This window comes from Camelus bactrianus, chromosome 15, assembly GCF_048773025.1.
Source record: "Camelus bactrianus isolate YW-2024 breed Bactrian camel chromosome 15, ASM4877302v1, whole genome shotgun sequence".
NCBI lineage: Eukaryota > Metazoa > Chordata > Mammalia > Artiodactyla > Camelidae > Camelus > Camelus bactrianus.
In genome coordinates, this window is record NC_133553.1 from 34286960 (window position 1) to 34312437 (window position 25478).

General features: G+C 47.5%; 1 protein-coding gene across 1 annotated transcript; it reads left to right on the top strand.

Moving 5' to 3' along the window:
• The first annotated feature begins 493 nt into the window (after positions 1–493).
• LBH (LBH regulator of WNT signaling pathway) lies at positions 494–25478 on the top strand. Its single transcript, XM_010948440.3, has 3 exons — positions 494–742; positions 3333–3435; positions 23409–25478. The coding sequence occupies exons 1-3, from the start codon at positions 717–719 to the stop codon at positions 23595–23597; spliced, it is 318 nt and encodes a 105-aa protein (XP_010946742.1). The 5' UTR covers positions 494–716; the 3' UTR covers positions 23598–25478.

Consider the following 25478-nt stretch of genomic DNA (forward strand, 5'->3'; position numbering starts at 1 on the left):
GAGTCCCGAGGTGGGGGCTATGGACTGCTAGTGGGTGGAAAAGGGGGCGCTGGTTAAGGGATGGCGCCCTTCCCTGGCGTAGGGCCAGCTCTGAGCGGTCACAAGCGGAGCCTGCCCGGGCGCCCTCCTCACACCACGTCCTTTGCCCCCAAGCACCCCCGGGGTGTGTGCAGGGAGAGGGGCGTCGACGCCGGCGGGATTGTAAACGCGAAGCGGCGCTGACTTTGAACTCCGGCCCCCTTGCGTGCGTGTGTGCGCGCGCGTGTCCACGCGCGTGTCTGCCTGTGTGAATCGTGGGGAGGGGGTCGGGCTACAAGCTGCAGCAAACCACGGCTCTCGGGGAGCGGAGCCTAGCGCGCCCCCGAGCCGCCGCCTGCCGAAGCTGAGAGCGCCGAAGCCATTCATGATTTTGGTGACGTTATTCCAGGAGTGGGCGAGAGAGGGCGGGGCCTCCCGGGGCCGAGCCCCGCCCCCGCTCCTATAAATACGGCTTCCTGGGCCCTTTGTGGGGCTGCGAGCTCGGTGGAGAACTGAGAGCTCCGTCTTCTCTGCTGACGCCGCTGGCGGTGGGGCTGTCTCCAGGAGGCGGACCGGCGAACGCCCAGTGCCCGCACTCGGCTGCCTGCCGCGCCTGTCTGCGCCCGTGACATCCTTACACGGGACGCAGTGACCGTTTTTAAATCACAAGGGCGTGGGTCAGGCTCCCCTAGGACTTCATGTCTGTATATTTCCCCATTCACTGGTAAGTATCCTGCGCCCTCGGCGGGCATCTGTCTCGTGGCCGTGGCTGCGGGTCCCGGGCGCCTGCTCGCGCCGGTTCGGGTGCGAGGGCAGTGAGCGGCGAGGGCGCCTGGCATTAAACTGCTGCCGAAGCCCGTGCAGGAGTCAACGTCAAGGTTGCAAAGGTGGGGGTGGGGGGAGGTGGTGCTGAGCATCCAGACAAAGGAAGTGAACTCGAAGCCCTCACTTAAGTGACAGCTGGGAGGGTGTGTATATGGTGGTGGTGGTGTTGGGGGGTGGTGCGGAACCAGGGGTCACAGCTGAATCCAGTTAATAAAACCCCCTATGCGGAGGGCTGCAGGAGGCGCGCGCCCTGCCTGGCGCAGGGGGCTCCTGCTCTCCCTGGGCCCCTCCCCTTTTCCTTTTTGTTTGCATGCAAGTCTCGGCGTCGAGGCCGGCGGCAGAGGGGCTGAGCTGGTGCAGCGGCGGCGTTTGCAGAGCTCCGAGGGGTGGAGGAAAACGCTCTCCCCACACTTAACCCGGCTGAAACCACAAGCAGCAGCACAAGCTGTCGTTGCACCCTCTCGATCCCTTTCCTCTCCATGGCCCCTAAACCCGACGAGCATTTATGGGGGCCCGGGCTGAGGAGGAGCCGCCCTCACCGGGCCCGGCTGGAAGGGGCCCTGGCCGAGCGGGGGAACGCGGAGATTTGCACCCAACCCCGGCTGGGGCTGGGAGGGATGCGCTCTGGGCGTCCGGTTCGTTGCGGAGCGAGGCCACGGGCCGCTGGGACTTGCGCGCAGGCTGCTGCTTCCTCCCTGCGCTAGGGAAGAGGAAGAGCGGTCGGGGGGCGAGCGCTGGCGGCCCCAGAAGCGCGCTCTCAGGTGCCGGCGCGGAAAGTCGGGCCCCTCGGGCTCCAGCTCCGCGCAGTCCTCCTCAGCAGAGGAACCGGAAAGTTCATGCTTCTTACTTTAACTTTTCGCGGCCGCGCATAGCCGTGAGCGAGAAGTGAGCGCCCTGAAACCTGATTAAAAGCCTGGAGAGAGCCCGGTGGGCGCTCTTCTGGCCAATTTCTCTGGGGGTCGGCGGTAGCCTTTCCATGACTCAGGAGGAAACGGACTTCGGAGTCCTGGCTCCCGACCTTAAACTTGCCCGGAAACCCAGCATCTTCTCTTAGTTTTCCCTCCCCCATCCTAGTCTGGCTCTTTTCAGAGAGGAGACTGAACTCTCATAACAAAGTGAAAATTTCCTCACGCCTGAGGCTTGCAGTGTCCTTCTTCTTCTGAGCGCCCCTTCACTCCCTCCGTGGTATCTGAGCAGCCAGGTACCATATGGGTGAGACTTGGAAGGCCTTTGGACGCTGTGTGCCCCTGGCCACTCAAAACTTGCTAAGATGGGTGTTAGGGCCTATCAGAGTTATCGTCCCCTGAGAGATTAAGGTTTGGAATTACTTTACAGTTGATGAGCATTTCAGTTTGCAATGCCCTCCCCCTAGATTAGTCTTTTAGCGTAACTGTGAGATATGCATAATTAGTATCGTGGTAACAGCCTAACAGGGCACCTGCGGCTCAGAGAGGTTATATGACTTGTTCAAGAACACACTGCACTTGACTGGCAGAGCTTGGACCAGAACCTATCGCTTCTGTTTCCAAATCCAATGCCGTTTCTACTCCATGTAGGAGCCATAAAATGAAGAAGAGTTTGGTACTCCTGTTTCCTTAGTCTTTCTAAAGCCTATCCTATTTTTTTTTTTAAATCACGTGTAAAGGCATGATGGTGAAAATACTGGATGTTATGTGGCCGGTACGTTGACTTCGGTATGTGCTACTTGGCATTACACATTCGGGACCCTGTATGTGCCCATGGCTTGTGTGAGGATAATGGAGCATTTGTATCCTGCTTACGAAGTACAAAGCACTTTCACATGTCAGCCATTGGTGGGCCAGCTTGGCCCCTCTGGAAATTTCCTTTGCAATCAGAGTCCAGGCATCCTTAAGGCTTTTAATCCAGGGGATGTTTTTCAAGCTGTGAGCTGCAGCTGCTGTGGCTGTGGCTGGAGAAGGGGGTTGGATTGCAGATGTGAAGCTTGCAGAGAGCTGACCCCTTGGGGCTTTAAGTGGGACATTTTGCAAAAAGGAACACCAGAGAGACAGAAATTTAGGAAGGCAGCATTATTGAACTTGGTTTCCCTGAGTTTGACCTGCTATCATTATGTAATAATAATATTCAGTTCCCCTAGAGACGGGTTGAATTGGTGTTAATATAGATAGATGGCCTCAGCTACCTACTGTTTTGTTTTTTTTTTCTAGTTCTGTCACTTAAAAGAAAATCCAGAGTCACTCTGTGCCAGTGGGGACAAGTACAGGAGAGGAGGGAAGAGGAGGTTCGCAGAGTGGTTTTCAGACAATGAGCTTTGTTGGTGGAGGTTGAGAGCTTGATTCTCTGGGCTTGTAAGGTGCTTCCTCGGGGCATGAGCTTGTTTTTCTGAGAGTTCTGTTTCGAACACCTCTCATCCTGCTTCCAGACAGTCCCCTGCTCTAAGAGCAGGATGCACCGAGAGTAGGAATGTGAAAGTGTGTGTGTTTGTTAACTTGTTCTGGGTTTCTTGGCAGCCCTGACTATCTGAGATCGGCCAAGATGACTGAGGTGATGATGAACACTCCATCCATGGAGGAGATTGGCCTTAACCCCCGAAAGGATGGCCTTTCCTACCAGGTGAGTTCATTACTGGCTTTCTTCTGGCTCTTAAGAGCGTGGTGGCTTATGCCAGGGCTGGAGGCAGACTTGATTCTATATCCCAGTGCCACTTGTAAGAGCTATGTGCCCTTGAGAAACTCCCCTAATGCCAGTCTTCCTCTGTAAAATGGGGCAACAATAGTCTTCATCTAAATTGTGGTGAGATTCAACATGATGAAATGACACGTATAAGGCATTCACAGTGCCTGGGACACAGTGAGTGTTCAGCAAGCATGAGGCAATGTTATTAACTAGTCGTCCTGGTTGCTGTGGACTCTCCCCCTCACAGTGGCAAAGGGGAAGTGATTTGTGCAGTCAGTTCAGACCAGAACTTCCCTTCCCAGCTGTGCCTTGGGCAATAACAACATCACTGTGAGGGGCAGCTTATGGAGAAGGGTGGTCTGGTGGAGGAATGGCTGTGCCAAATGCTTCTTTCTTCTTCTGGTTGATGGTTGACCAACTGATTCCAACAGGGTTAATGTTCAAACTACTTAGAGTTGAGGAGACCTTTCCCCAAAGGGTAGCTATCTCAGGGATGTGATTGCCGCAATCCAGCTTAGAGATCATCCTGTGTGGTGGATCCAGAATGCATAAGGACCAAACAAGTGGCCTAAGTAACCCCTTCAGGTTCTCAGCCCAGTGCTGGTTCTGGCTGGCCATGTGCTTTTCAGTTGCCCCTGGCTGACTGCAGAGACCTTCACATACAACTGGGGCAGTGAGCTGTCTTCAGATTTCCAAGGAGAGTGTCTAGGTTATTACATTTGGGCGAGGAAAGAGTCTGTTTTTAAGCAAAGACTTTGGAGCTAGGGAAATTGTGCAGGATGGCTGGCCAGGGAAGATAAATAGTGTGATGGGCTCATTCAGCAGATAGTAACTGAATGCCCACCATGCCCTTTACAAACGTTACTCATTCACTCTTGACTGTAGCTCTGAGGTGGGAATTCTTGTTCTATTTCACAGATGAGGAAACAGACTCAGACTGAGTGGATGACTTGGGTCTTGGACTCCAAAGCCTCGCTTTTCTGATGTATCACGTGTCTGTGCCTTGGGGCTGGGTCTTGGCTAGAATCTAGACTGGCTCTGGGTAGTCACTCCTTACGACCATCCAAGGCCATTTGTTTTGTAAAAGAAGTAGAAACTAGGAAGCTGAGTGGGTGTGATGGAGGGAGCGTGATCAAAGGGAGGCGACATGAAAGCTAAGGTTGGGTAAGGTAACTTGGCTGGTGACAGCAGAGTCACCTCAGACATGCTGGGGAGGTTCAAGAAGGCCCTTTGTTGTGTGTCAATATGGCTAAGCACCTTGGCTGGCTGGAAATATGTATTAGGTAGCCTGATGGGGTCCAGGGGGAGAGGGGGAATACCCTTTCCTGGTTGGTTTTATACCTTCCACCCCCACAGTGGGTCTGAGAGAGGCAATTGGAGGCCCACAGCCTGTAGGAGGGTAGAAGTTTCCTGACCCACTGGCTGGGGTGTTTTTGGATACCAGTTTCCAAGCCGCTGAATCAGAGTGAATCTCTTTGTGGTTACAGGTGAGTTTTTTTTTTTTTTCAGTTCTGGGTTTTAGATTTCCATCACAGAACCTTTCCAAACACAGCCTTCGATATATCCTGTGTATGCTTTTTATATTCTCCTTTTGAACACGTCCCAGGATAAAGGGCCAGGTCCTACAGGGCAGTTTTCTTCACTTTCAGATCATTCTACTGGATCTGAGGATTATTGCCGGTGATGATGGAGAAGGGGCTGCAATGCTGGGTGAGGACAGCTGACTTGGGGCTGCAGTGGCAGGAGGAAAATAAAATCACTTCTGTGCTCCTGAAATAACTTGTTGCTGCCTAAGAAAAGGGCCCTCAAATCTTCCCTTGTGGTGCTAGAGTGAAGGCCCAGTTTTCTGTCAGGAAATCTGTCCCTGCTACCTGAGTGGTGGCTACTACCCAGTTCCAAAATATCTTACCTAGAACTTCAAAGCACTCTGTCACAAGATTTTGTCACAGGACTTCAGAAAGTTCTTCTGGTTGCCTGATGAAGAGAAAAGGGGGAGGTGGTTATCTTCAACCAAGCAACATTTATTGGGTACTCGCTGTATGTAACGTGCTATGCTGGGCACCTTAGGGAGGGTCCAGGGCCCATGTGGGAAACCAGTATCTACATAACTGGAGCACAGGCAGTCTGGTGGGACAATACAAAAAGCTACGGTCAACCCAGGCATGTGTGGCAATCAGAAGGCTTGGGAAAAGGCAGTCAGACTGGGGCTGGGCGTTGAAAGAAAATTAGGACTTTGAGAAGGCACCTCCATCTCTAATTTTGTTGCACCTTCAAATACCGCTTGACTTGCTTCTGTTTAGGCCAGCTGCAGGGCTCTGCAGAGAGCTACTCTGACAATTGTCATATGACTGATATTCTCTAGACCCACTCAAAGCCAGTGCCATCCGATTAAACACATTCCCACCAGAGCTCTGGGGATTGGTTGGAGCTGCACTTGGCCAGAGCCTGTTCACTGTGCATGCTCAGGCTGGGCTCAGATCTGGGGTGGGAGGTCTCCAAGCTCTGTTCTTGGCATTTGTCCTGAGGGTAATAATGGTACATGGCTTTTACTGCGACCTGCTTTTCCAAGGAACTAAAAGTGGGAAGGAGACATCAATCTTGACTTGGCAGATGAAATAGAATCTCAGACTTGTGGTTTGACCTTGAAACAAGGTTGTAAAATAAATAGGCACACTGGACTTGGTCAGTCATTCCCCCACCTTCTGGACCTACCCAGATGAAGCTTTCCCGATTTCTTTGTCCCAGATGTGACCTTTCTTCTTCTAACACCTGTGGCATTTGAGCTTAAATGATGCTGCCCTGATCCTGCCTGACCTTCTCCCTGTCCAGGTCTCTGAGGGCAGGGGATGACTTATTCCCTCTTTGTGTGCATCAGCCATCACCCCTCTAATACCCCTCCCCAACCCACGGTGCTTGCCGGCCCAGGGCCTTCACAGAGCAGGTGCTAAGTGGATGGTGGTTGTCTCAGTGAAATCAAGTCTCTTGATTCTAAAGCTGGCCACCTTCCCCTCTGCCATAGGATTTTTAAAGGGCCTTCTCAGACTCCGATAGATGTCTTTTTATCCCCTGAAGGATTCAGGTAAGCCCTATCTCTTGTGCTTAGGAAGTTAGTGCCATTTTATGAGCATGTATAAAAATCAACAGAGCTGGTGCCTTATGTCGTCTTAACATTTATTTAGAGAGTCAATTCAATATGCAAAATCCATGTTGGCACTCTCACTTGGCATGAATTATGACACCTTGCCGGGTGGGTGAGTAAACGGTTACTAGAAAGTCTTGAGTACGTTTTGGGCGGGATGTGGGTGGCGGCCAGCTCATGGGGCTGAGTGGGAGGGTCTCCATGAGGATGTTTATGTCCCTGCTGTCTGCAGCTCCCTCCCCACGCTGTGTCTGTGGGCCTCCTGTTCTCCGGCTCATGGGACAGGAATGTCTGTGCCTAATGCCTTCTTACTTTTCCTAATTCAAGAAGGCGGGTCAGTAGCTGCCTTGCAGGGCCCTCCTCTGATTCCAGGGGCTCTAAGAATGTGGCATTTCCGAATGCCTCGCTGGCTGGGTCTCCTTCCCTGCTGTGCCCGAATGGTCTGGGCCCTGAATGGGGAAGGGTCCTGAGTGTTTGCCTGTGGACACTGATGCTGCCACAACCCAAGGGCTATGATAGTCTGGCCTTGCTGCCTCACTTCCGCCAGCACAGCACAGCATGCTGAGGCTTCTGCAGTTTTATCGCCCATGCTAAGTTCTAGACAGAGATCTGGCTCCATGGTTTTTATTTAAAACTGTTCCTTCTAAAGCAACTGGACCAAGATGATAACTTTTATCCTTCCCAAGGCTCTCTAAATTCCTCTCTGATCAGCACACATGTCCCTCACTGGTCGCCCATTGTATTCCTCCTGCTGTTCTTGGTCACATACTCCTACCATTTGACATCCACCAGTCAGGCAGGCAGGGGGAAGCCAGGGAGGATGCACTGTAAACCAGAGGTGCTAATTCTGCACTCACCACAGTGTCCCATGTCCTGGGCCTTGCTTTTGATCTGCAGAGCTAAGATCTTCCCTGCATCTTCCCATGCATTTGTCTAGACAGAGGGAGGGGTATCCTGGTGTTTTATATGATAGGGAGGAGGGACAGTGGTGGGTGACCTCTTCCTGCCACAGCCCTGTCTTTTGTTTCTTGCAGTCTGAGCCTGTGTTTTGGCTCTGCATTAGGGTGGGTTCAAAACACCATGCTGGCTGGGAGCTAGCCCCTCCCCAGATGGGACCTCTGCCTTTTCCATCTTCAAGGCCCAGCAATAGCCAACTCCTTCATCTCCCCTCCTCACTCCTTCTCAGAAGCAGCAACTCCTCTCTCAAAGAACAGGCTCAGTTTAACAGCTAAGGTCAGGCAGCAGTTCAGAAACACTTTCTCTTCACTCCTATCTCCGCTGAGCTTTTCTTTACGAGACCCCCTGAGCCTGGCTTCCCTGTTCCCACCTTTGTAAATGCAGATGTTGAAATCATTGGTGGGTTGAGGTTCCTGAGTGCATCTCTGCTCCGTCTCCCACAAGCCCCTGCTCACAAGGCCACTCCAGGTGGAGTTCATCCACTACCTTCGTGTCCTCATCTTTGTGCCCTTGTCTGATTGGCTACCCACAGCTGGGTACCCAACTTGTTCTCGAGAGTTTCGGAGGCCCTACTGAGCAGCTGCACAGAAGTCCCACATTCACCAGGAAATCGTCTTTCACATCAGACTTTAAAAGCCTCAGTTGTCCCTGGAGAGACATAAAGCTAAAATTCCAAAGCACTTGGCAGGAGACGTCCAGCCATGGACACGCCACATTACTGGAATCCCAGTGAGTTTTCTTTCTCCTATTCCTACCCCATCCCCCTGCTCCCTGCTTAGTACAGTTCATAAGAATGTGATGCAAAACAGGCAGATAAGGCCACACAGTTCAGAAGCACAAGGAGCCTGTTTCTTTGAGTGGCATTAGGCCTGTATCTGCACGTGCTGCCTCTTTTTGAGTCAGTGCCCACGTTGGTAAGGTCTCGTCTACTTTGTATGAGGGATCCAGCACCTCCCTTCCAGTGCCCAAAGCCTCAATACAAACTTGGTGTTCACTGTTTTAGAACGCCACTGGGTGAGGGCCTGCAGAAGGCTGGAATTATTCCCATGCCCCCCCCCCCCAACACACACACACACACCGTGGTCACAACAGTGAGTCTGTAGCACAGCCAGGGAGAGAACAAGCTCGCTTCACTTCCCAAGACAGCATGTCACACACTAGAGCCACACAGCCCGGCCTTCTCTCAAAGGGCCTGTGTTAGGCCAGAGGCCTCTCCATCGGTGGTGCGTTCATCACTCTCCAGACCCAGGCTCTGTGTCTTAGATGGCTCTTTGTTCCCACGATGCTCAGTGCAGTGTCCTGCAAATAGTTGCTTAATGATGCTTTGTGATTGATTGGACCCGACCGCTCTCCCTTTCCTACACTGAGAATTATCCCTCTACCTTGGCCATCCCGTGGCATGGATTTTTATAGGATCAGCATTTTCTCTATGCCAACCCAGTCTCCCAAGTTGGATAGAGAGGAGGATTGGGCCATTAGGGAAAGGGATGAGTTTGGGTGGTAAATCTTGTGCCTGGAGCCAAGAGCTATTCCTGGGTGTCTAGTGAATGTCCCGAAATGATCTTTCAGGCCCAAGTCCTGAAATAAAATCCTCGGAGGGTAAAGACAGGCCTTCATCTGTATGGGGCTCAGAGTTGCCAGGGCTTCACTCCTTTTCAGTCTCCTAGCTGCTGTGCCCCACTGGCTGCCTCTCACCTCACCACCCACCCTTCCGTTGTCCCTGAGCCCGGCTCAGGAGGATGCTCTGTCAGTCAATCAAATCCTGTGTCTGCTCCTTAGTCTTCGTCTGGGGGAGGGCCCCTTATTGCACAGACCTGTCTTAGAAAAAAATTAAAATTTGTTAAAACTTTCTCCAGACCATTGTCCAGCTAGCCTTTGACCTCAAGGGAAGTTTGGGGGCTCCCTCAGCCCCCTCCCTGGTAGAATAAATTGCCTTGCACTGTCAGAAGTTCCTTTTAGGTAAATTGTATAGAAGAGGCACCTGAGCACTTGGCTGGAGCAACGCTGACTATTTGCAGCTTGGCCAGGAATTGTATTGGAGCCAGCGGGAGGGAAGGTTCTGGACCTCTCAGCCAAAGTAGAATTGGCCTGAGCAAGGAGGGCAGTTAACCAGCCTCAGTCCAGAGAGGGTTGGTCTTTAGGTCTGACTTTCTCCTAACGTGAACCTGAAGGTAGTTTCCAGGCAGAATTAATAATATGCCTTGGATTCATTGTCTGCCTTTGCTCTGTAGAGCTTGAAACACTCGTCTACCCTGGATTGGAGAGGCATCCTTGGTTTTCCCAAGTTCCTAAGCATTTTCTCCAGAAACAGCCCTGTTTATAAGCTCTAATTTGTCAGTAGGAGAGCATTAGCCCGAGGTGTGTGGGCATCGCCAAGCTCAGCCGCTGATCCCTGTGGACAGAGCCTGAGATGCCTACCGAGGTGTGCACGCTCACACACACACACACTGTTACGTGAACTCACACACTCACACTTACTCATGACCGAAAGGGCAGACAGCGGAATGTTAATAGCGGTTGTTTTAGGTCAGAGTGCTGTAATTATAGGAAAATTTTCTTTTCCTTCCTACCTTTTTGAGTAATTTCATATTTTCGGTAAAATTGGCGTATTTTATCATTCTTATGCTTACTTTTCAAATTTTTAAAGTAACATATGCCCATTATGGAATTTTTATTTTCTTCTTTAAACTTTTTGTTTTCCAGTCACCACAATCTCACCATGAGTGACTCTCAACTGTTAACATTTTAGCATCTTTTCCCTTCTTTTCCATAGCGCTTATATTTTTATGGGGCCAAGATCACAGAGTTGTGTTCTGCTTTTTTACTTAAAGGTATGAAAGTCAGCAGCATCGCATCATTAAAATTTATCTTAAAAATGCTTTAAAGCCTGCATTTTAATAATTGCACAATGTTATATCACAAAGTTACAACATGATTTTTTCATCAGTCTTCAATTACTGAATTTTAAAAAATTTTATACATTTTCTTTTATAAGTAATGTGATAATTTATATGTAATTTTACATATAAATTTTTTATCCATAGTTTATACTATTTCCTGAGAGTGGAGACTGAGAGTAGAATTTCTGAGTCAAAAAGTATAAGTGTGTGTATGTGTGTGTTATTATAAAGGTAATATTAATTCCCTTTAGAAATTTAGGAAAATATAGAGAAGTACAAAGGACAAAAATGCCCATATTCCCATCACTGAAACATTTTGGTATGTTTACTTCCAGTATTTTTCTATGCATTTTTATTAAAAAATAAAATTGAGATAATACTGTATATTCTAAGTCAATTTTTTCCCACTTAGTATAATATTGTGACTGTGTTCCTGTCATTTGGTTTTCTTTGTAAAACCGCATTTCATTTTGTTATGTACCACTTATTGCTGAATATTTAGGTTGTGGCATATTTTATTCTCACAGAGAACACTGCTTTGAACATCATTTTACACAAATCTCTGCACAGGTCTGATTTGTTTCCTCGGAATGAATTTCTGGAAGTAGAATTACTGAATCAGAGAGACTCAACTTCATTAAGCCTCTTGATTGTATATTTCCTTAAAAACAGAAAACAAAGAAAAGAGTTTATCATAATATAAGCTTCCAGCATTGAAAGCTCTAGCAAATAGAATCTCAGGGGTGTAAAATCTATATCGATGGGATAATGGAGGAACTTTGTGGAGAGAAGTCAGAAAGGTGTTTGGTCATTTTAAAGGGTTTGGGAGATGTTGTACATCTTCCTCTAGCTTGTTAATTGCTTATTTTGAGCAGAGATTATGACAATTAAGATGTTTAGGCAACATTTTGTCAGCATTGCCAAACGGCCGGGGAGCGTATTCTTGTCCCATAGTGGGAAAATTGATGTGCTCTGTGGATTACGAATGCACATGAGTCCGTGTTTGCCCTACTCATCTCCTTTATTCTATTAATGACATTGGAGCACCATGTGACCTTGAGGAAGACCAGAGAAGCTGCCTCAGCCTGGAACCCCAAGAAGGTTGACCAGATGTACATTTAGTCCCCAGACCCACTTTGGTTTTCCTGGGGTTCTAGGTCTGGCTCATGAAATAAGTCATGGTTTAGAAATATTGCTTCCCTGGAATTAAAGATAAACAGGCTCTTAGAGGTAGATCTGAACATAACAGAAGTGTTGGGCCAGTGTTCGAGGGGCTTCCACCAATAGCATTGCAAGGCTCTAGGTTCCTTGCAACAAGTAAACAGCCTAGGCCAACATTCCAGTAGGGTCCACCTATGCCTGGTGGTTTACAAAGTTAATTTAGGTGTTACACAGACAAACTTTAAAAATGTTAGTGTATTTTATGGTTACTACCTATGACAAGTAATACTAATTTTCCATTTATGTAGTGAAAGAGTTTTATTTAAAAAAATATGTTTTAAACAAGTGAGTCAATGAAAAATGCAATGGAGCCATAGTGTGTACATGGACAGGAGAGAATAGTGATGGTGGTGTCTGCCTTCCTGAGGCTGGCATCACTGTTCTTACCATGAAGGAATTTTTTTTTTCTTGAAGGGTTGAATGTGTCCTCTTAGATGGAAGCACTCTTAAAGCTCAGCTAATACTAAGTTATGATTTCTGTATTTCTTTGGTCTCTTGCCCCTTGGATATGGCAGCAGAAGCACCAGGAACCTTCTGGCTGTTTTCCTTGGCACCCTAATATTGGGGGTTTTAACCCCAAATTTCTTCTTAATAATGTCCTGTGTATACACCACTTCATGTTTTAACAAAGTGTTAAAACCAGAGGGTAGCTGTCCTGGGGTTCACACAAACTTTCCAAGGGATGTGCCAACAGAGAGCATTTTGGGGAAATCAATTTCCACATCTTCTGCTTCCTTCTGTTGCTTTTCTAAAACTGCATTTCCTGAAGACAGGCTTCACTAGTTTTCTTTCCCTACCTTTCCTGTCAAGATTGCCCTCTACCCCTTTTATTAAAAGGACCTGATTCTCACTTTCCTGAATCTTTTTAAGGTGTCTTTTTCCCAGGGTGTAGAAACCTTAGGGCCATCAAACAAATGGGCCATTTAAAATGTTACTGTCTAAGAAGCTTTGTAAATCCCACCTATCTACTGCAATAAGAAACCAATAAAAATTACTTTTTTGTCTAATACTTACATGTGGTATGTTTATGATCACTTTTATACTAATAGCTGCAATAAGCCAATCCAGATTTTTTTTTTTTTTTTACTCATAAGCCTTAGGGTCATGGGACAGAAAAACATTTCAAGTCAATTTGTATACATAAGTACATCTTTTTACTGCAGAGAAGTATGGAAAAAGCTAAAGACTAAGTACTTTTAAACATGAAAATATATTAAGATAGAATTCTATGGAGCAGTAGAATAGAAAGACATTTTTAGGTAGAGAAAGGAATAAGATTTGACTTAAGAGCTTGTTTATGAGTTTTTTTTTTTAATACATGGTAGTTGATATCAAATTGCTATGGTATTTATAAGCCATTAGGTATATATTTAAAAGAGTGGTATAAAAGTTTTGTTTTAAAATGGTAATATTTGTAATGTATCAGAAGCGTTATGTGTCAATTTTCAAAGATTTGAAAGGAGACAGAGGTTATCAAAATTCTTTCAGGGAGTATGCCAAGTTTGGAGATTGTGGATTTAGACACTCTCTTTGGGATCAAAACTGTGGTACTGCAGCATCTCGGAGTGGGAGGGCACCTTCAAGACTGGGCCAGTCTCTTTCAGACAGGAATGTGGTCTACAGTAATATGGCATTGGGTCACTGCATGTTCTTTGGACCCTGCCAGTGACACCGAGCACAGAACCTCTCAGCACAGCAGATTGTGGACTACGAATCTGGAGAACTGATTTCTAATCTTGGCTTTGCCAGTATCTGTCATCTCAGGCAACTCACATCACCTTTTTGGGCCTTGATTTCCCCGTCTGTAACAGGGAGAGTTGATTCTATGATTTTTTTGTTAGTATATTGTATGATGAGGTGAAATCTTCCATCCTGACCCTAAATCAGCCCCCTAGAGTTAAAAAAAATCTCTCTCCTTCATGGCAACCTTTCAGATATTTGAAGGAACCTTTTATGTTCCCATCAAATTTCTTCCAATTTTAAAACATATTATCCTTCAACCTTGACTTACGGAATCATCTTCATGAGGGTTTTTTCTCTAGGCCATTGGTCCTCAAGTTGTTTTTATCTCAGTCCCTTTTGCATTCCTAAAAGTTATTTAGGACCCCCAGAGATATTTGTTTCTGTGGGTTATATCTTTTGATATTATAACAGTGTTTAAAATTTTTATTATTTATTACTTCCTTTAAAATAACAATAAAACCATTACATGTGAATATAAATAACCATTTTTAATAAAAATAAATATATTTTCCTAAATAAAAAAGTTTATCGAGAAGAAAGGTTTCACATTTTTGCAAATCTGTTTGGTATCTGGCTTAATAGAAGACAGTTCAAGTCTTATATCTGCTTCTGCGTTCAATCTGTTGTGTATGTGTTAGTTGAGGTAAATAAAGAAAATCTGGCCTATGCAGATATGTAGTTAGAAAAGGAAGAAATATTTTAACAGCCTTTTCATATATTTTTCTTTGCTATTTCAGCAAAACTCAAGTGGTAGTTTCTTAACGGCTAGTGGTAATGAGGAATCTAAACCCTTATCAATGAACTTTCTGTACTCTTACATTAAAATTCATTAGTCTGTCTTGCACTTTGAATGAATCTTTTACACAAGCTTGGTTTCATAACGTGCCACACTGATCATTAGGAAAATATAGGTTCACTGAGTTATGCAGATCTTCCAAATGATAACACATTTCATTATACAATATCAAAAAAAATCACATTAGTTAATATCTTCACTGGTCTCATCAGAAATTCTTCAAGTAATAGGGAACTATCAAGCTAATGGTGGCTGATACAAGTTTTCCAAAATTCTAATTTTTGCTTGAGACCTCAGTTTTTATCATTGGTACCAAATACCATCAGTCATTTTCTCTGAAATGTCAGGCTTCTATCTGCCAAATACCCAAGTCTGAATAACCATGGTTTGCTGGTCAGTCATTCTTTCAACTGAAAATGGAGTTCCATGGAAAAAGTGGCTAGTTCAGCTTGCAAGTCAATCACACAAGTGCTTTTCTTCCAGACAACCGTGGTGCTCTGACATGCACCAGAAGTGTTTTATGCCAACTTTCCATTCCATCATGTAGAATATTGAAACAACATGTACTTGTTTTTAAAACCCCTTTATTGTGGCATAATTCCTCTAGAGTAAACTACACATATTTCAGATGTACAATTTGATGAATTTTGATAGATGTATACACCTATAAAACAACCACCACAATCAAGACAGCAAACATTTCCATCACTCCCCAAGAGGTGTAAATTTCAAACTCCCAATTTATCCCTTCTTACCCTCTTTACCCCCTGGTAACTGTAAGTTTGTTCTCTATGTCTGTGAGTCTGTTTCTGTTTTGTAGATAAGTTGATTTGTGTCGTTTTTTTAGATTCCACATATAAGCAATATCATGTGGTATTTTTCTTTCTCTTTCTGGCTTCCTTCACTTAGAATGATAATCTCAGGGTCCATCCATGTTGCTGCAAATGGCATTATTTTATTCTTTTTATGGCTGAGTAGTATTCCATTGTATATACATACCACAACTTCTTTATCCAGTCATCTGTTGAGGGACATTTAGTAAAACAACATGTACTTAAGAATCAGTATTTCATAAAAATTAATCTTTATTGCTTCAGCTAGGACATGAAGTTTTTTGTTTTGTGAGATGGTGAGGAATACAATGAGGACAAGTACAATTTGCTGCTGATCATTAGTTCTTGCTAAAGTACCAGCAATTTCACCCACCATTCCTTTTTATACCATTAGTGCAAGTATCAACACAGGAAAAAAGGTCAATAACATCTTAGTATTATTAAGAAAATATTTTGACTCTATGGACACTCTCTTCTGGAAAGGACCTTGGGAACTGAGCTTTGAGAACCACTTCTCTAGACTGAACGGACTGTGTCTGATCAGAGGACAGCAGGACATCACCTCCCTGTTAGTGTAAATGGCTTCCATGAGGTGAGCAGACCTCTAGGAACGTAGGACAGTTAGATCCAGTGTTTTTGCATCAATACTGTAGTTATGACCAACTAAAATCTCCAGGCCTCTTTTCCTGGACCTACTATCAAGCAAGGCTTCCTATTTGGGAGGGGGAAAAAGAGTTTTTAACTTAAAAAAAGACAGATAAATTAGCTGATGACCTCACTTTGGGAAAAGGTGAGTTGGAAGTGATGGATGTCATCCAAGTGGACATTTTCCACAGATGGTGGAAAGGGAGGTGCAGCTGCGGACTGGGGAATCCTCAGCCTAACATGGACAGGTGAAGCCAAGAAGCTGCCTGAGTCCAGAGAAAAGCCTAGGGTGACACCAAGTTCAGGGAGGGCACATGGAAGGTGAGGTTACACAGGTTAGGTGAACCTAAGGAGGGTCATGAGAATGAGGGGAGAGCTTAAGTCCCGAAGCAGGCTGCCCAGGTAGTGTTCTGCAGAGGTGGTGGTGACTGAAGTCCAAGCAAAGGCCCTGGGGCTGGGCTGTAAGCAAGTCCTTAGAGACTTGAAAGCGTTGTTTCCATCCAGGGATGGGTTTGGAAGCCCTGTGGTAGAGGTGAAGAAGGGAACCCCAGACAAGGATGAAAAGGCTGTTGGACCAGGCCAAATAATCAAGATTTTTGTCTCCAAAACAAAGAATGAGGGGATGATTGGAAATGGCAGCCATGTCAGTCTGGGCTTTCTGAGAGGGGAGTGTGGCTGTGGGACACCGGTAGTACCGACAGGAGAGATGGAGAGAGGCCATCTCCAGAGGCCCAGAGATGACTGGGAAGCATGTCTTCTTTTCAAAGGGCACCTATGATATAGGTGATAGGATGCGGGTGTTTGAAATCTCTGCTGGATGGCTGCGATCTTTCCTAACCACGCTGGAGAACTTTGAGAGGTGCTCTTTAACATTCCAAAAGGCCCATCAGCTTGCTGGGCCCAGAGTTATCAGCAGCGATTAGTGCTAATTAATTGGAATTTGGAACTCTTGACTTGCAGGATGGGTGTGTGTTTGGGAGATGTTTATGAAAGATGGTGTTTATCCAGAGGATTTCCTTTTCTTTTAAGTTTCTAGGCTGGAGGCTTAAGCATCTTTAATCCAAAGGAAGGAGCTCCAACAGTTGTTATAAAGCCCCAAGTCTCTGCTCAGGCCTCCCAAAGGGTTAGTGAGATACCAGAGAAGGGTAGGAGAGGGTGAGGTGGATGTTCTGTAACCCAGTCCAGGAGAGATTCAACCGAGGTGATTCTCAAGGATGGAGAATGAGGTCACTAGCATCAGAGTGGAGACGGGAGAATGTTCTTTCCCATCCCCTGAATCCAGTTAGTAGCCACTGTCCCTTTGCTATAATTCTTTCTGTTCTTACCAGCCACACTTTGAAAAGTCAGTAAAATCCAAATAATGATTGATGATGATAAAATAGCAGGAGGCAAGGATTTCAAAGAACATATTTCTTGCCTTCACATACTGTTAGGGACAAAAAGCAGGCTGTACTTTTCTTTTGAATTAGCTACTGCTCATTCATTCAGCCTTTGGCAGAGAGCAGGATGCTGGTAGAGATCTGCCCATTGTTATAAACCAGCCCCTCCTAGGAAGGAATAAACACACAAGGCCAATCCATTGTTGTTCTCCAGGAAAAATAAGAAACCCAGGCCCCTGCAGTAGGCTGGGGGTGGAGGAGGGGAGTGTGCATAATGGGAAGACTTCTAGCTATAGGGGCTTCCACTGAAAGGCCAGCATCTGGACACGGCAGTGGCTTCCATTCCAGCTGGCCTAACCCGATCCCTGAGAAAAGAGAGGCACTGGAGGGGAAGTGATGAAGTCACCACTAATTCTCCAAAGAACTTGGCCTAGAACTTGTGAGCATGAGCCCAGGAGTGCTGCTGATTTGCTCCTGCCCAAGCCACACAGCTACAGACTTCCTAGTCCCTCACTCTAAATGCTTCCTGGGGACCTCAGCTTTACCTAGTAAGAACCATCATTAGGAATTTAAAGTTCACAGAACATGTTCACACGTAGCTGTATTTGATTCTCTCCAAAGCTCCACAAGGTGGGAATTAGCATCCTAATTTATAAATGAGGAGACGAGGGAGATGGGCCTCCACATCTTTGAGCCTGTTGGGTACCGTGTTGGGCACTCTATCTGAAATATCATGTCGTCCTTCAAACAATACTGTAAAGTAGAAACTCCTTCCTCATTTTACTCAGGAGACAACCGAAGCTCAGAGAAGTTAAAATGACTTGACCCCAGTCACAGAGATAATCAGACATGGGGACAAGGTAAAAGTCAGATCTTTCAGACTCCTGGTCTACCTGTGGGAGTGGTGCTATGCCCTTGCAGATTTGAGGTTGATTCTCCCCACTCTGGAACCAGAGAGGGGAGAGGCTAACTGTGTGGTTTTGGATGCTGAGGCAGATCCCTCTCAGGGCCTTGGAGAGTGGCCTGGTTATTCACCTCAGGCTCTCTGCCCCACCTCACCTCTCCCCTGCACCCCAGCTCGCCTCTTTCCTCTGTTCCACCCCAGCAAGGAGGAGCAGGATGGCCAAGCTCCCTGGGTCTCAGCTTGCAGAACTGGTCATTAGCCCTTTGTGTCGAGTTAACCACCTTTCGTCTCCTCTGCCTGCTGGTGTCCGCTTTCCCCATTAGCATCTCCCAGTTCTTTGCCCAGCCCTCCACCCTCCTTGTGCCAGCTCAAGTTGTCTGTCCAGGATGATGGCTGAGGGATGCATGCGCATGGGGGAGGGCTGCTCCAACCAGATTCGCTCACATTTTCCATCCCAGGTGCCAGACACCTCTCTCCTCTCCCACCCCAGAGGCAGCCGGGTTTAGGTCACCTGGCTTAGAGGCAGACAGTTGATAGGTAGGCCCCTAAATTTCGGGCCTTTGGGGTCCTGGTATTACTTTTCAGTTCCACTCCATGGGTGAAATGGGAGCCGACTGACTGGCAACTTTTATCCTCAACAAAAGCCTGCTGACTGATTCCTCATCTCCAGGAGCTCACCTTCACCTGAGACTTCTCTGCTCTGACGCTGCCCATGGGGGTCCATCAGCCAAGCATCCTCAGTTTTCCCGAACAGTTCTGCTTTCATTGTTTCCATATTTAACCATTCATTTGTGTGGCTATTTATATTTATATTTACATATTTCATATACATTGATATTAATAAAAATGAAAGGAAATTAAAAATTTTAGCCTCAAGTGCTGAATAGCCACATGTGGCTAGTGTTTACAGTTGGCCAGTGCAGACAGAAAACATTTCCATTATTGTGGAAAAATTCTATTGGACAGCTCTGATCTACACAGCCAGAAATTCCAGTATATTGGCATCCAAACTATATTGCACAGATCATTTCTTCCTAGAAGGTCCTAAAATGCCTTTGACCTTTCAAGTGAACTCATTTGAGTTCCCAAAATGTCAGGGCCTGTTTGAGTTGGAGGCTACCTGGCAAAGGATGCTTTTGAAGAAGTGTCCCCTGTAAAATTCATATTACCAAGTTGAATGCCTGCTATTCCTCCGCAGTGGGACATGCGGGACCTGGGATGTTCTAGGGTTAGGGTTAGGGTTAGGGTGTGTGTGTGTGATCTCCAAGACTTCATTTGCAAAGGAGGGAACTTGATGTCTCTTAGTTTCATCCGAGCCATCATCCCTGGCAGCTGAGTGTGACAGCTGGATGTGGAGTCCAGTGCTGGCGCACAGAGGAAAGGGCAGGGCTGAGAGAAACACAGCTGGGGTTGGATGCTTCTAGATCTGTCCTGCCTTTGAGACTGAGGGTGGGAAATGCCTCTCAGAGCCTCCTTTCTAGGCTTCCTTTCTAGACTTCTTGGAGATGAGCTTTTGCTGCAGAGAGAAGAGAAAAGGATCTTTTTTCCCCCCTTTCCCCTGTCCAGAGAGAAGGGACGCTTTGGGGTAAGAGATTTAACCAGAAGCAGTTTCTTTTTGGAACAAGGGCAGTGCTTTATTCCCTGCCAGTTCCTGCAGGCAAACAGCATGCCAGGCTGGCCTGCCGCCCCAGCCCTACCTGTCATGTGCTTGGCAAGTCTGATTTGAGTCCTTTTTTCCACTGCCTTCCCCACCCCGTCAAATTGCAGTTGCAACCTCTCATTTTTCTGCTGCCTAGATGATTAAAAAGCATGACTTAGTGGAAAAATCTTGACCTCCTTGGGGTCAGCCTCTTAGGCAGCTATTGGAGATAAGATTGTACTAGCAAAATACTCAGCTACGCTTTGCAAGCCTTTCTGTCTGGACGTAAGGAAATGAGAAGCTGTTTGGTTTTGGGTGCGTTTTGTTTGTCTTTGGAGAGAGCTACAATTTTCCGAGGCATAAATTGGTACTATCTGATAATAAAATAAAATCTCTGATGGGAGGGTTAGATTACTACAGTGATTTTTTTAAATGTCATTAGGCTTTGCAAAAAAAAAAAAAAATTTTTTTTTTTGATGGTGCCTGCTTCAGGGAGCAAAGTTCTCTGGCAACTAAGCAGTATCAGAAGTTCAATGCTCAGACTTCCCCCAAGGACTTAAAAGACTTAATTGTGCAGCTTCTGGTATGAAAGGCATTGTCTGGAGTTATTTTAATTACTGTATTAGTGTTGCTGCTTCTTGCTTGGAGATTGAATACTTACTATAGTCCTATTGAAACTGCTCCAAAGAGGACATTCCAATTTGAATTTAGCATATGTCCTCAAAGCATTTTATCGTCTCTGTATTTGCCAAGGATTTGGACCCATCTAGTAAGACCAGAAGGTCACTTCACTTCTTTTCTTTTTTTTAAATATATTTTTATTGAAATATAATCAGTTTACAATGTTGTGTCAGTTTCTGGAGTACAGCACAATGCTTCAGTCACATAGGAACATACATATATTCATTTTCATATACTTTTTCACCATAAGTTACAAGATATTGAATATAAGTTCTCTGTGCTATACAGTGTAAACTTGTTTATGTGACTTTACTTCTTAAAGGGAGAAACTGAGGCACAGGGGGTTGAGAGGTCTTGGTTAAGGTTATACAAGTGGCATCGAGGACATAGAATCTGGGGTCTATGGCTTGACACTATGTGTTATCAAATGAACACCTCATTTGAAGTCCTGGAGGTCTGAGTTTGGGTCCCTGTTAAGCCACTTCCTAGCTCTGTGGCCTTGAGTAAGTCACTTGCCCTCTCTGTGCTTCAGTTTCCTCATCTATAAAATAGTCATCACACCACGACATACTTCAGAGGATTATGAAGACAGGTCCTGCTCAGCAAATGTGCCTGGCATACCTTCCATCATCATCATCATCCTTACTTTAACATTTTTTTCCCCTATTTTTGGTTAAAGACCCATTCCCAGCTAAAAATGAAAGCACATGTTCTCCACCCTTATTGTCCTCTTCTTCCTTCCTTGCTGCTTGTCTCTTTGCTCTTCCTCAGCTTGAGTGATCAGAATTAGAAGCTGGCTGCCACCTTTCTCAGCTGGGGAGTCACAGGGTAGGCACGGCCCAGGGCTTGAGGTCAGAGGGTGGAGGCAGGGGCTTAGGTCTGTCCTGGGCCAGGCGTCCATCTCCTCTTCCTATGTCTCAGCTCAGTCCTTAAAGATTTAGAACAGCTGTCCAGACTGAGAAGCTCACCTTTTGGACCTGACTGCCCAGATAGTCATCCTGGGGCTTGAACTGGGGCCTCCAGCAGCCAAATGGGCTGTTATAGCCCAGGGCCTTGCCCATCCTCCCTGCTCAGGTTTCTGTGAAATGGGCATGTTGACCCAGTGGTGTCCATTCATTTCCCAGAAGTCACAGGTACTGAAAACAGCAGATCTAGGCTTGAATCCTGGCTCTCCCATGTGACCCTCAGAGCCCCAGGGTCTCTCTGCCCATAGTGGGTGGTGAGGCCTATGGGAGGTGAACTCTGACAGAGCTTTGCAAAGCATAGCATGTTTTCCACTTGTAGGGTTCCCTTCACTCACGTCCAGAGCTTGTGCTTGGAAGGGCCCATGTGTCCTCACCTATAGGGAGGGGCTCCAGCTCCACATGAGAAGTGAGGAGGGGCCCAAGTAAGCCTCTTGACCCTCTCCCTCCTCAGCACAGGGGTCTGTGTGCACAGCACAGTCTGGGGCAGATCTGAGGGCTGGCCGCAGCAGGAAGAGAAAGCCCACAGTGGGGGTCAACTTTCCCCAGGCCTCCCTTCACCCCACCAGCCTAGCCCCTCCATGCCCTGTTCTCCTCCTGGCTGCCACTACGATACTTTTTATAAGCCTTGTTAAGTCTTTAATGATGCCTGGTTGTGCAGCTGGCTTAAGACTTAATCCCCAGCAATAAGGCTTTATTGGATAAATGGTTAATAATCACTCGTCTGTGGGGATTGGGAAAGTTGTATTGAGGCCCGTGATTCCCAGAAGGCCCACATGGCCTGTGACGTGGTCAGGGACTTGCCTGGTACTGCACTGCTTGGGGTTGGGTGCAGTAAGATTGGGCACCCTTGGAGTGCCCTGGAGGTTGGGAAGGCCTGAGTTTGTAGGAGAGCACTTCTGCACCCTCTGAAGACCAGAGCCAGGCACAGGGACACCCCAGGATCTCTTCAAATGTGTGTCTCCACCCTCCCCAGTTTTTGCTCTTTTCTTTTGCTATTAACAAGCTGTGTGACCTTGAGCAAGTCTCCTGACCCCTCTGGGTCTCAGTTTCTTCATCTGTCAAGTGGAGAAGTTGGAAGAGATGGCTTTGAAGGTGCCATGTGATTTCTGTGTGCCCCAGGGCCCCTCTCTCCGGCTCTCGGGCATGTCCCTGAGGGCTGTGAGTGGTGAGGGACTAGCAGCCCATTGGATTAAGTACTTAAGCTGCTGGGCAGAGAATTGGGTCAGCTGTAGTCACAGGGCAGTGTGCGCAAAGGGAATCTGCAGAGCCTGGATTTTATAGCCTGGTTTGGGGTTTCTCCCAGCTCTTGGCAGGGCACACAGTAGGCATTAAAAAATGCTTTGTTGACGGGACTCTAGAAAGAGAAGTAGACTCTCAGGTACGGAACCATCAAGGAGCCAGGCGTCATTCAACATGTAGAAAAGGAGTCTGGGGTTGTGTTCCCAGCTTGCCTGTTTCTGGGGCCACTCCCTCAACCCTGATTTGGCCTTGACTTTACAGTTGCAGTGAGATCAGAACCCATCTCCTTGAGGGGGCAGGTGGTATTGGGGAATAGGCTTGGGAGTCAAATTAGACCTGGGTTTGAATCTCATCCCACCACTGCTCATTTCCAGGCTGAGTGGTTTGTGCAACCTCCTTCTCCAAGAATCTCCCAGGATTCTTTCTAGTAGCATTAGCAGCACCTACATTTCAGCATGACTGTGTTGGGTCCAAATTATACATGTAAAGCGCCTGGTAGCTGGCTCATACCAGATGCCAATAATTATCCTGGGAGGAATTTAATGTTTGGCACTTGTTGTATGCGTTGGCTTTCTTGAGTAAAATGCTTGCTGCAAATGGAGATGTGACTTACTGTGGAATGATGTGATTTTGAGTTATTTTATCTGAAAACAAAACAAAAAATACAAACACTGCTGCGAAAAGTTTCAGCTTCAGGGCTAGTCTGCTAAGGGATGGTTTCATCTGTTGCCCCAGAATCTGCTCCCTGGCTCCTGCCTATATCCTGGCTCTGTCCAGTATCCTGAGGGCTTAGCACGGTCCCTGGTGCACAGCGGGGGCTCCATCCTGCCCGTGTAGGTGACCTGGTTCTGTCTCCACTTTCATTTTAGATCTTCCCGGATCCGTCAGACTTCGACCGCTGCTGCAAACTGAAGGACCGTCTGCCCTCTATCGTGGTGGAGCCCACAGAGGGGGAGGTGGAGAGCGGGGAGCTACGGTGGCCCCCGGAGGAGTTCTTGGTCCAGGAGGATGAGCAGGATAACTGTGAAGAGACAGCGAATGAAAACAAGGAGCAGTAAAGTCCGGCCGGCGCCCCCGGGTCACACCAGCCAGCGTCTGTACCTGAACTGTGTTCTTTCCCACTGCGACGGAAGGAGAGCGTGCGCCACACTAGTTCTGAAAATGGCCAGCGATGGCTTCCGTTTTGCACCTGCAGATCACTGAGTTGGTTTTCTTTTCTTTTCTTTTCCTTTTTTGAGATGTTGGGCAGCAGAGCCCTCTGCGACGACGTGCCAGGCCTTCTGAGAAAGGAAGCTGCTTAGAGCCAGGGTGGGGGTGCGGCGAGGCGGTGCATCTTTGAGATCTTTATCTGAACCCAAGCAGGCTGGGGGCAGTGGTGGGATTCCAGTGGGCTCTGGGCTGGGGGGGTGGGATGGGGGAGGTGCAAAGCCAGCCAGGAACATCCAGGGGTAAGAAAACGAATAGGAGACAGAAGAGAAAATACATGTTGTAAAGAAAACATAGAGCAGAGAAGTCCCGACCCCGCAGCCATTTGCTCTAGCTGCGGGGACTTCTCGCTCCAGTTTCACACACTGTCAGCCTTCGCTTTTATTTTGGGTGTGCTAGTCTGCTATGGGGAGGCAGGTAAGGAGCAGTAGAACCTGGCTGCCTGCAAAGCCAGCTGGAGGTCATGCTGGGAAAGAAAAAAAGTCTCCTAGTTCCTTCCCCACGCCCCTCCCCTCAGGCCCTGGCAGGTGCACTTGCCTGCTGTAAGCCGGAGGGTTTTTTAAGAGGCCGCACCTTTGAGCTCTCCCCTGATTTCATCCTTTTTGCCCCCCAGCCCTTTGGAAGTAGTGAGAGCCCTTCCCACCCTTGTTGGAAGACCGAGGTAGATGCTTCAACACCAAGGCCTCTTTCCAGCGGCTCCCCCTAGACTTGCTCTCTCCCTGAGCCGAGGCCCAGAGCGGTGGGCTCTCCCAGGCCGGCCCTTCCCTCTCCTGCCCTCCACCCTCCTCAGCCCCAGCCACAGCAGTCAGGCCCATGTGGCTGCCAGCCCTGCGGCAGATTCCAGCCAGCCTGACCAGCCACAGCACCCACTACGCTGTGGGATTTTGGCCTTTTTCTGGTGGGAGCTGAGTGGTAAGCAGAGGAGGCTTTTTCTGTTTCTTGTTGGGGGCAGAATCTTTCATGCAGGTCCCAAGAGCTGGCAAAGCCTGGGAATTATTGGATGGCAGTGACTGGCTCTCATGTATTCACCTGGAACTAAAGGGTGTTGTGAAATCCCTGGCTTCTTCCATGGTGTTCCTGAGTGTGGGAGGAGGGTGGCATGGGGGACACCTCCTACTTGTCCCCGGCAAGGGCACAGTTGCATGAGAAAGCTAGCTTGGACTTAGAGCTTCTTATCATAGTTAAAAACCATCTGGAGCTGCAAAGATTGCAGAACAAACTCTTCAAACCATCTCTGTCTCACAGCAGGACAGTGCAGCCAAGAGGTGAGTTCAAGACCCTCCCTGGGACTGAACTCGGCCAACCAAGACACCCACCATGTCCCCTCAGGTCTCCAGTCAGTCCAGGTCGACCCCGGCCAGGACTTGCTTGTTGGGTTTTATTTAATACCTCCAGGTTAGTGTAGGTCTGGAGAACGCTGGGGCAGGAGGACACGTCAGCGGGGCTTGGTTCTTGGAAGCCACTGCTCACCCCCTCACCCCTCGGCCCCCACCCTCTGTGTTGCCTGCTCGTGTTGCACACACCAATGGCAATAACTTCTTCCAGCTCCTCAAGCAAGTGGGAGAGGCCTGCAGCCTGCCCTGCGAGGGGATTTCTCTCTCTCTCTCCCTCTCCACCCGTTTGGGCTGCAGAAAGCCTTTCCTCGCTACTCGCATTCTCTCCCAGCAGCAGTTCTCATCCCGTGTCTCCCTTTGTGGATGGGGTCTTGCCTTTGAAAATCCCATGTTTCTGTG